The sequence below is a fragment of the Nerophis ophidion genome, linkage group LG09, assembly GCF_033978795.1.
Source record: "Nerophis ophidion isolate RoL-2023_Sa linkage group LG09, RoL_Noph_v1.0, whole genome shotgun sequence".
NCBI classification, from domain to species: domain Eukaryota; kingdom Metazoa; phylum Chordata; class Actinopteri; order Syngnathiformes; family Syngnathidae; genus Nerophis; species Nerophis ophidion.
The window spans coordinates 1994860-2007116 of record NC_084619.1 but is presented as its reverse complement, the minus strand read 5'-3'; the positions used below and the strand labels follow the sequence as shown (position 1 = coordinate 2007116).

The 12257-nt window shown below is 35.7% G+C and overlaps 1 protein-coding gene across 1 annotated transcript in view; it reads left to right on the top strand.

Moving 5' to 3' along the window:
* Nucleotides 1–268: 268 nt before the first annotated feature.
* The window catches only part of pax2a (paired box 2a), a 93187-nt gene continuing 81198 nt past the window's right edge, over nucleotides 269–12257 (top strand). The window contains exons 1-2 of the mRNA XM_061910038.1: nucleotides 269–468; nucleotides 1080–1277. Of these exons, the coding sequence (XP_061766022.1) occupies nucleotides 269–468; nucleotides 1080–1277 (398 nt within the window). The remainder of the gene's footprint in view (nucleotides 469–1079; nucleotides 1278–12257) is intronic.

The following is a 12257-nucleotide window of genomic DNA, read 5'->3' as shown; positions in this document are numbered from 1 at the left end:
AACAGGTTGAAACGTAATATGTGCGACATGTGTTGCGTTCAGGAGGCGATAGTGGGGAATAATATCTATTTTTAAACCGGCGTGGAATGTGGGAATTAAAAATAATTATTTGCATTAATTCATATTGTAGGAAAAAAATCGTTATTTGGATATAAAGTGAAAAAATTGAATTTTTGCAGGCAAAAAACATATAAAAATGTATAATAGGAAATTGGAAAGGAACGAAATAATGCGCGTTATGTGCGCTCCTCTGCAGGTATGTAATGTTATGCTCCCCGGTTCTGCTGTTGTATCCCACGCAGGGCATGGCGGCGTGAACCAGCTGGGTGGGGTGTTCGTGAACGGCAGACCCCTCCCGGACGTGGTGCGGCAGCGGATCGTGGAGCTGGCCCACCAAGGGGTCCGGCCCTGTGACATCTCCAGGCAGCTGCGGGTCAGTCACGGCTGCGTCAGCAAAATTCTCGGCAGGTAAAAAAAACCAAAAACATTAAACTTATATATTACAAATATATACATACATACATACATATATGCACCCTGCAGCTTTTCTTTTCTTTTGCTTGCACACTGCATTTTTGCAATTTTTTTCAACATCCATCACTCGAAGCTTTTTTTTTTTTTAATAATTATTTTGACAGCATTTTCAGTGCATATTAAACAAAAAACAACAACACTTTGTGATAATTTGTCACAATGAATGATGAAAGGGACTAATTATAATATTATTATAAGGTAGCACCGTGAGATAATATTTTGAAATATATTTTTTCCCAGCTATCAGAAGGCATTTCAGAGGTATTTCAATGCACACACGCTGTATGTTTGTCAGTTTTTTTCATTTTTATTTTTATTTTTATTAGGAATAAAGCTGGCATGACGTGCATGCTGCTATATATATTTATATACACACCTCAATTAGAGCTGCTTTTTAGTGCTTTCTTTAATTCCACTCACTTAGATGCATATTTCCATGCACTAACCGCAAATTCAAGCGCATTTGCTTATTTAAAAAAAAAAAAAAAAAAAACTCAATCCGACCCACGTCACGTGAAAACATTAACCCTCTTATTTGTGTGCAGGTACTATGAAACGGGGAGTATTAAACCGGGGGTCATCGGTGGCTCCAAACCAAAGGTCGCCACCCCGAAAGTGGTCGATAAGATTGCGGAGTACAAGCGCCAGAACCCGACCATGTTCGCCTGGGAGATCCGAGACCGGCTACTGGCGGAGGGGGTGTGTGACAACGACACGGTGCCCAGCGTGTCGTCCATCAACAGGTAAGGTGCACCCCCCCCATTTTTTTTTTTTTTGCACTAAATTGCATGCGCAAATTAAAAAAAATATATAATAAATACATAAAAATGCAGGTAATATGTCTTTATGTGGCGCACCTGGGGTGGTCCTTGCTGGTGCAACTCAATCCCTCCCTGCCGCCCTCTGCGTGGCAAAAAAAAAAATAAGTCACATCTGTCCGGATAAAAACCGATCGATAGCCCGTAACCAAGCCAAATAAATGGATCAACCTCCTGATCTCCATTCTGTATATTTTTTAGTGAATGGAGCCTATTTTGAGCTATTTGCACATTTCACCCCCAAAATGGGACAACGTGTCTTTATAAAGAGAGGCTGGTTGGGGGGAAGAAGAAGAAAAAAAAGTGCCCAGAACTTTGGTTAGGAGTCAGTGTTCCAGACAGCTGGTCATCAGCATCACATTTTAATGAGCCGCATGACTACTAAAGACAGAAGATGATGAGGTCTCGAAAAGAGGAAGACATTTTTGGGGGTGAATTGGAGCTGATGTGGGAATGTTGAGGCATGAAAGTGTGTGTGTGTCACCTGTAGCAAGGTTAATAATTCATCTCTTATTTTTTCCCAGTAAAACGTTTTGATTGATTGATTGATTGGGACTTTTATTAGTAAATTGCACAGTACAGTACATATTTTATTAGTAGATTGCACAGTACAGTACATATTTTATTAGTAGATTGCACAGTACAGTACATATTTTATTACTAGATTGCACAGTACAGTACATATTCCGTACAATTGACCACTAAATGGTAACACCCCAATAAGTTTTTCAACTTGTGTAAGTCGGGGTCCACCTTCATCAATTAAAAAAACAAAACAAAATACTGTGTTGTTTTGATAACCCAATTTATGAGTTGCTGGTGTTGGCTTAAATTTTGGAGTTATTTGGGGTTTTAGGGATATTACTTTAACTCGATTTCTGGGTTTTTCAAAATGATGAACTATTTTCGTTGGGTTGTTTTTCAACGAGTTTGCATTTTGGGGTAAAAGGCTTTTTAAAAATAAAAATGATCACCCAATATTGAGTTAGCGAAGGGAATTTTGTTATGGATTCATCTCATTAGCAAGATTTAAAATGACCCAATATTGAGTTAGCGTAACTCAACTTTTGGGTTCAATAATTCAACCCTCAACTGAATGTTATTAATTGACATTTTCTAACTTGACGTTTGCAAACAATTTATTTGTCTTTTTCCCAGTAAAGCGTAGAGTTGTACACACTAAAAAAAATACAGACTTATTTTGATAACCCAATTTATGAGTTGCTAGTGTTGGGTTCAATTTTGGAGTTATTTTGGGTTTTAGGGGTATTACTTTAACTCGATTTCTGGGTTTTTCAAAATGATGAACCATTTTTGTTGGGTTGTTTTTCAGCAAGTATTGCATTTTGGGGTAAAAGGCTTTTAATTTTTTTTTTTTTTATCACCCAATATTGAGTTAGCGAAGGGAATTTTTTTTATGGATTCATCTCATTAGCAAGATTTAAAATGACCCAACATTGAATTAGTGTAACTCAACTTTTGGGTTAAATAATTCAACCTTCAACTAAGTGTTATTAATTGACATTTTCTAACTTGATATTTGCAAACAATTTATTTGTCTTTTTCCCAATAAAGCGTAGAGTTGTACACACTAAAAAAAAATAAAAATAAAAATACAGACTCATTTTGATAACCCAATATATGAGTTGCTAGTGTTGGGTTAAATTTTGGAGTTATTTTGGGTTATAGGGGTGTTACTTTACCTCGATTTCTGGGTTTTTCAAAATGATTCACCATTTTTGTCGCGTTGTTTTTCAACGAGTATTGCATTTTGGGGTAAAGGACTTTAAAAAAAAAAAATGTATCACCCAATATTGAGTTAGCGTAACCCAACTTTTGGGTTGAATAATTCAACCCTCACCTGAGTGTTAATAATTGACCTTTTCTATTTGCAAGCAATTTATTCGTCTTTTTCACACTAAAGTGTAGAGTTCCATCCATCCATTTTCTACCGCTTATTCCCTTTGGGGTCGCTGGTGACTATCTCAGCTACAATCTGTAAACACACACACACACCAAAAAAATACAGGGTTATTTAGATGACCCAATTTATGAGTTGCTTGTGTTGGGTTAAATTTTGGAGTTATTTTGGGTTATAGGGGTATTACTTTAACTCGATTTCTGGGTTTTTCAAAATGATGAACCATTTTTGTTGGGTTGTTTTTCAACGAGTATTGCATTTTTGGGTAAAAGGGAATTTTGTTATAGATTCATCTCATTAGCAATATTTAAAAATTCCCAACATTGAATTAGTGTAACTCAACTTTTGGGTTAAATAATTCCACCCTCAACTGAATGTTATTAATTGACATTCTCTAACTTGATATTTGCAAACAATTTATTTGTCTTTTTCCCAGTAAAGCGTAAAGTTGTACACACACACAAAAAAAAAAATACAGACTTATTTTGATAACCCAATGTATGAGTTGCTAGTGTTGGGTTCAATTTTGGAGTTATTTTGGGTTATTGGAGTGTTACTTTAACTCGATTTCTGGGTTTTTTCAAAATGATGAACCATTTTTGTTTGGTTGTTTTTCAACAAATATTGCATTTTGGGGTAAAAGACTTTAAAAAAAATGTACTATGGATTCATCTCATTAGCAATATTTACAATCACCCAACTTTGAGTAAGCGTAACTCAACTTTTGGGTTAAATAATTCCACCCTCACCTGAGTGTTAATGATTGACATTCTCTAACTTGATATTTGCACACAATTTTATTCGTCTTTTTCCCAGTAAAGCGTAGATGTGTACACACACAAAAAATAATAATAATACAGGATTATTTTGATAACCCAATTTATGAGTTACTAGTGTTGGGTTGAATTTTGGAGTTATTTTGGGTTATAGGGGTATTACTTCAACTTGATTTCTGGGGTTTTCAAAATGATGAACCATCTTTTTGGGCTGTTTTTCAACGAGTATTGCATTTTTGGGTAAAAGACTTTAAAAAAAAAATGTATTATGGATTTATCTCATTAGCATTATTTACACTCACCCAAAGTTGAGTTAGCGTAACCCAACTTTTGGGTTAAATAATTCAACCCTCACCTGAGTGTATTAATTGACATTTTCTAACTTGATATTTGCAAACAATAAACAATGTATCTGTCTTTTTTCCAGTAAAGCGTAGAGTTGAAAAACTAAAAAAATACACAGGGTTATTTTGATAATCCAATTTATGAGTTGCTAATGTTGGGTTAAATTTTGGAGTTGGTTTGGGTTATAGGGGTATTACAGTAACTCCATTTCTGGGGTTTCAAAAGGATGAATTATTTTTTGGGTTGTTTTTCTATAAGTATTGCATTTTTGGGTAAAAGGCTTTAAAAAAAAATAATTATGGATTTAGCTCATTAGCAATATTTACAAACACCCAACATTGAGTTAACGTATAACTCAATGTTTGGGTTAAATAATTCAACCCTCACCTGAGTGTTATTAATTGACATTTTCTAACTTGTTATTTGCACACATTTTTATTTGTCTTTTTCCCAGTAAATAGTAGAGTTGTACACACCAAAAAAAATACAGGGTTATTTTGATAACCCAATTTAAGAGTTGTTGGTGTTGGGTTGAATTTTGGAGTTATTTTGGGTCAAAGGGGTTTTACTTTAACTTGATTTCTGGGTTTTCAAAATGATTAATTAATTTTCGGGTTGTTTTTCAACGAGTATTGCATTTTTGGGTAAAAGGCTTTAAAAAAAAAGGGATTTAGCTCATTAGCAATATTTACAAACAGCCAACATTGAGTTAACGTATAACTCAACGTTTGGGTTAAATAATTCCACCCTCACCTGAGTGTTATTAATTGACATTTTCTAACTTGTTATTTGCACACAATTTATTCGTCTTTTTCCCAGTAAAGCGTAGAGTTGTACACACTAAAAAAAATACAGAAGTATTATTAATTGACATTTTTTATGAGTTGCTGTTGTTGGGTTGAATTTTGGAGTTATTTTTATGAATGGCAATCCATTTGTTTGGGTTATAAGAGTATTACGAAATCAATTTCTGGGTTTTCAAAATTATTAATAATTTTTGTGTTGTTTTTCAACGAGTAACGCATTTTTAGGTAAAAGGCTTTCGGATGAATCTCCTTAGCATTATTTACAATCACCCAACATTGAGTTGGGTGATTGGGCTTGAGTCAACTTTTGGGTTAAATAATTCAACCCTCACCTGTAGGAATGTTAATCATTGACATTTTCTAACTTGGCCTTTACGACATTTCCAAACAATCTCTTCGTCTTTTTCCCAGTAAAGCGTAGAGTGCTACACACACATAAAACATACTGGGTTGTTTTGATAACCCAATTTACGAGTTGCTAGTGTTGGGTTAAATTTTTGTAATTTTTATAAACAGCAATAAATTTTTGGGGTTATAAGGGTATTACTTTAACTCAGTTCCTGGGTTTTCAAAAAGGGATAAGTGGTAGAAAATGGATGGATGGATGGATGGAACCATTTGTGGGTTGTTTTTCAACGAGTAATGCATTTTTGGGTAAAATGCTTTTTTTATTATTAAAAAGTTCGGGAAATTATGATGGATTCACCTTATTAACATGAATTACAATCAGCCAACACTGAGTTAGCATAACTCAACTTTCGGGTTAAATAATTCAGCCCAATAGTTTGGTTGGGAATAACCCAACAATAACTCAATGTTAAATATTCCCAACCAAACCATTGGGTTGAATTATTTAACCCAACTTTTGCGTTAAATCATTTAACCAAAAAAGTTGAGCTATGATAACTTGATTGATTGATTGATTGATACTTTTATTAGTAGATTGCACAATACAGTACATATTCCGTACAATTGACCAGTTTTTCAACTTGTTTAAGTCGGAGTCCACGTTAATCAATTCACAACTCAACTTTTTGGTTAAATAAGTGAACGCAAATGTTGGGTTGAAAAAATATTAAGCAATTTTTTTTATTACTTTTGGGTTGAATAATTCAACCCTATGGTTCGATTGGGAATAACCCAACATTGAGTTATCATAACTCAACTTTTTGGTTAAATAAGTCAACGCAAAAGTTAGGTTGAAAAAATTTACCCAAAATGTTGTAATTTTGGGTTAAATAATTCAACCCAATGGTTTGTTTGGGAATAACCCAACATTATGTAATCATAACTCAACTTTTTGGTTAAATGATTTAAAGCAAAATTTGGGTTGAAAAAATTAACCCAAAATTATTTAACTTTTGGGTTAAAATAATTCAACCCAACACAAAAGTTAGGTTGAAAAAATGAACCCAAAATGTTGTAACTTTTGGGTTGAATAATTCAACCCAATGGTTTGTTTGGGAATAACCCAACACTATATAATTATAACTCAACTTTATGGTTAAATAATTTAAAGCAAAATTTGGGTTGAAAAATTTAACCCAAAATTATTAACCTTCTGGGTTAAAATAATTCAACCCAACAATAAAATTAGGTTGAAAAAAATGACCCCAGATTATTTAACTTTTGGGTTAAATAATTAAACCCAATGTTTGGTTGGGAATATCCCATCATTCAGTCATCATAACTCAACTTTTTGGTTAAATAAGTCCACGCAAAAGTTGGGTTGAAAAAATTAACCCAAATGTTGAGTTAAAATAACTCAGATAAGTGGTTCGTCCTTTTCTGGACCAGCAGTTGGGTTAAAATCGGGTTATTTTTTTAACCCAAATTTTTTTTAGCGTGTACACGGATCTGCATGCATGGTAGAAGGTGGAACAAAATGAGAGAAAAAATTAAAAACACATAATCCTGAGTAACTGTTGCAAGATTATCAGGTAGTTTCGGCGACATCTCAAAATATATATTTTTAAATATTTACTTCTGGTATCAGGCCATTGAGTCCTTAATCCATCACCCAAAATCTGGCTTCCATCCCGTTCAATTTCCCCTTCTCCATACAGCAGAATTATTTTCTCGAGAATGAGGCGTGAATAGCGATCAATAACAATATCAGCATCTGGTTTAATTTCTACAGCTCTCACAAAACTATCGGGATCTTGCTTTGTTTTGTTTTAGCGCAATCTTCTATGTCCTTTGTAGCATTGTGTTTTTTGGGGGGTTATAAGGGTATACTTTAACTCAGTTTCTGGGTTTTCAAAATGATGAACCGTTTTTGGGTTGTTTTTCAATGACGAACGCATTTTTGGGTAAAAAGCTTTTTTTTTTTATTAAAATGTTATGGAATTTTATTATGGGTTAATCTCATTAATATTATTTAAAATCACCAAATATTGAGTGAGCGTAACTCAATTTTTGGGTTAAATAATTCAACACAAAAGTTGGGGTAGAAAAATTTACCCAAAATTATTTAACTTTTGGCTTAAATAATTCAACCCAATGGTTTGGTTGGGGCCCTGCGATGAGGTGGCGACTTGTCTAGGGTGCACCGTGCCTTCCGCCCGATTGTAGCTGAGATAGGCACCAGCACCCCCCACAATTCCAAAGGGAATAAGCGGTAGAGAATGGATGGATGGATGGGTTTGGTTGGGAATATCCCAACATTGAGTTATCATAAATCAAATTTTTGGTTAAATAAGTCAACATAAAAGTTGGGTTAAAAAAAATAACCCAAATGTTGAGTTAAAATAACTCAGATAAGGGGTTCGTCCTTCTCTGGACCAGCAGTTGGGTTAAAATCGGGTTATTTTTTTAACTTAACATTGTTTTAGTGGGTAAAAACCTCTGCACGGTAGAAGGTGGAACAAAATAAGAGAACAAAATTAAAACACATAAACCTGAGTAACTGTTGCAAGATTATCAGGTAGTTTCAGGAGATATATATTTTAAATATTTACTTCTGGTATCAAGCAATTGAGTTCTTAATCCATCACCAAAAAACTGGCTTCGATCCCGTTCAATTCCCTCTTCTCCATACAGCAGAATTATTTCCCCGAGAACGAGGCGTGAATATTTTATGTCCTTTGTAGCATTTTTTTTTTGTTTTTTTTGGGGGGGGGGGGGTTATAAGGGTATTACTTTAACTCAATTTCTGGGTTTTCAAAATGATGAACCATTTTTGGGTTGTTTTTCAACGAATAACGCAATTTTTTGTAAAAAGATTTTTTTTATTAAAAAGTTAGGGAATTTTATTATGGATTATTGTATTTCCTTGAATTGCAGCCGGGTTTATAGTGTGCGCCTGCCTAGAATTACTGCCGGGTCAAAATCGTTTCGCAAAATATTATTTTTATTAGCGCATGTCTAGAATTTCCACCGGGTCAAACTCGTCACGTCACGAGTGACACTTCACCTGTCATCATTTTCAAAATGGAGGAGGCTGATTTCTATCATTTCAAATCACACAAAGGTAAGAAGATTAAGAGCTACTCAGTAGGATTTAAGGTCCAAGCTATTGAATATGCTAAAAAGAACAGTAAGCAGCTATGTTTTATTAATATACCGTAGCTGCGTGTGTCAAATATGAGTCATTAAATGACTCCCGCCTCCTGGTGGTAGAGGGCGCTAGTGATCCTTCTTGCGACTACTCGGCTGCAGAAGAAGTGACAACAAGCAGCAAGAGTGAGCAGCCATCCTTTATTTTTTCCTCTCGCTTGCACTTTCAACATGGAGGATTACATATCTAAAATAAAACAGTTTTCTAAACTGGACTTTCAATCGAAGCAGGAGGTAATAAAGGAAGATCTCCATCGAGACAGAGAGACTTTTAAAACTGAAGAAAGATAAGGAAGACTTCTATAAAAAAGTTATCGATGCTTTTAATCAGAAGGAGCTGCACATGGACTTCATTTATAAGTAAAGGTAAGACCATAATAACGTTTTTTTTATTTTTTATTAAATGTGCTTTTCATGATGGTATCCTTACATCACACTCAAATTTATAAGCGCAGGCCTAAATTTACCGCATGCTTTTGGTAAGCACCGGAGTGAGAAGAGGTTTTAAATTCAAGGAAATACGGTAATCTCATTAATATTATTTACAATCACCAAACATTGAGTTAGCGTAACTAAATTTAGGGGGTTATGGGTGGGGTGGGGGGGGGGGGGACCTCTGCTCTCTGCACTAAAGACGGCTTTGAACACATTTTTCCCGCATGAATTATTAAAGATGACACTTAAGAGGCGTGGGCTTTTTTTTTTTACCCGCCGAGGGCTGGAAGTTTCCTTATGATAATCAGTCATATCGATCCACATTTTTAATAATTCCGGAGGGGTTTTAATTCCCAACGCAAACGTCGTTAATTCGCCTACTCCGGTTCCGAATTGCTTATTCAATAGCGACAGCGCGGCCTGGAAACAAAAGTCCTTGGATTTATGAGTCTTCCCCTCCGAGCCATGAAAGGGTTCAGATAACTGTTGTGGTGAGATGTTGGAAATTCTAATAAAATATTGATGTGTGTTTTCTGGAGGAGGCCTTTTGTTGGCCTGCCTGCAGCCAGGAGGGGAAAGAAAAGACTACATGTATATTTTCTCCCCCCTGAGGAAGTTAACCCCTCAATGCCAGAACCGCAAGAACAGATACTTCATCCGCTACCCTGTAATTCTCTTTTGTCACACCTGTCGGGGCCTCGGCGTGGGATCCCCGTCGGCCCGCCGCCGCGCTGAGTCTTATTCAATGATCTGGTGTTGGTCTGTCAATCAAAAGATTACCGCGGTCACGGCGCGGCGTAATGCGATCAGGCCGCACAAAAGAGCCCCTGCGCAAATCCCGGCGCGGCGTGTGTTTTGCTGGAAGAATCGTGGAAAGCCTCGTATTTGCCAAATCGGAAGTGATGGCTAATTAGGCTTTGGCTTTGCCAAAGTTGGGGTCGGGAGGTCAATTTCTATTTTGGGGAAGATGCTGTATAGCGGCGTTTCACAAGTGGCGGGACCCAAAGAGATGGTTGTTGACATATTTCTGCATGAAATTTACATTTAACACATGGTCGATCAATGATTTAAAAAAATATATATAAATATACACACAGCTCAGGCCAAAAGTTTGGACAAACTTTCTTCTCAGTCAATGCATTTTCTTTATTTTCATGACTATTTACATACAAATGTAGTATATTTATATACATATATACATACATACATATATATATATATATATATATACACACTGAGATGAGGTCGCGATTTGTCCAGGGTGTACCCCGCCTTCCGCCCGATTGTGGCTGAGATAGGCACCGGCACCCCCCGCGACCTCAAAAGGGAATAAGCGGTAGAAATGGATGGATGGATATATATAAACATATATTCACATATATACACACAGATATTCACATATATGCACATATAAACACATACATATACATACATATATACATACATATACATACATATATACATATACGTATATATATATATATATATATTTGTATATATACATACATATATACATATATGTATATATGTATATATATACAAATACATATATATACACACACACATATATATATATATATACACATATAAAAAAATATATATATACATATATACATACATATATATATACACAAATATATACATATATATATCCATATATATACATATACATATACACATGTACATATATACATATATATATATATATATATATATATATATATATATATATACATATATATATAGGCGCCAGCGACCCCCCGCCACTCAAAAAGGGACAAGCGGTAGAAAATGGATGCATGGGCATGCACACATATATACATACATAAATATACATACATACATACATTTATACATACTGTACATGTATAAATATGTATAAACATAAATACATGTTCGGCGGTCTCTCGAACAAGTCTGACAATCCTCCTGGTAGGAGTGTATCCCTTTAAGGAGGATGCCTGTGCATGACTTAGTTTAACGTGGGGAGACTGGTGCACGGATCCTTGACAGAATCGGGTCAGGGTCCAGTGGCATGGAGTCCAAGACCACTGGGGACCCTTTTCTGCTGCAGCTTTCTATTGCCATCGCAGCCGTTTTGGTAGTGCTTAAAATCTACCATCTTCTGCCTGCTCCGCCATTGAGGTCTTCACCGTATTCTTGGCTAGGGGGCAGTCAGGTACTACGCCTTTGCCAAGGGCCACCTGGGCCAGTGACGTTAGACCTCCAGAAGGTCTTATCTTTGTCCATCTGATGTCAGATGAAACTAAAATTGAGCTGTTTGGCCACAATACCCAGCAGGATGTATGGAGGAGAAAAGTCGAGGCCTTTAATTCTAGGAACACCACACTTACTGTCAAGCATGATGGTGGTAGTATTATGTTCTGGGCCTGTTTTGCTCCTAATGGAACTGCTGCTTTACAGAGAGTCAATGGGACAATGAAAAGGGAGAATTACCTCCAAATTCTTCAGGATAATGGCTGAATACGGCTAGAATGAAGCTTTTAGAATGGCCTTCCCCAAAGCCCTGACTTAAACGTGTGGACAATGCTGAAGAAACAAGTCCAAGTCAGAAAACCAACAAATTGAGCTGAACTGCACCAATTATGAATGAATGAAATAAGATTATTTAGGTCATATAATCAATCAACCATTTTGTGTGATCAGTTTTACAGTACAGGTACAGTACAGGTTATACCTAAGCAATCATACACATTTACACAGAAAAGAAAAGAAAAAGAATGACCGAAAAAGGAATAGGCTGAAGCCAAAGCTTATATTTGCCTGTCCTATACCTTCACTCAAAATAATATTGCCTTATTATGTCGAGAGGAGTGGTCAAAAATTCAACCCGAAGCTTGCCAGAAGCGTGTGGATGGCTAGCAAAAGCACCTTATTGCAGGTAAACTTGCCAAGGGACATGTCAGCAAATATTAACATTGCTGTACGTATACTTTTGACCCAGCACATTTGCTCACATTTTCAATAAACCCATAAAAAATCATGAACTTCATGAATGTTTTTTGTGAGCAACAAGTATGTGCTCCAATCACTACATCACAAA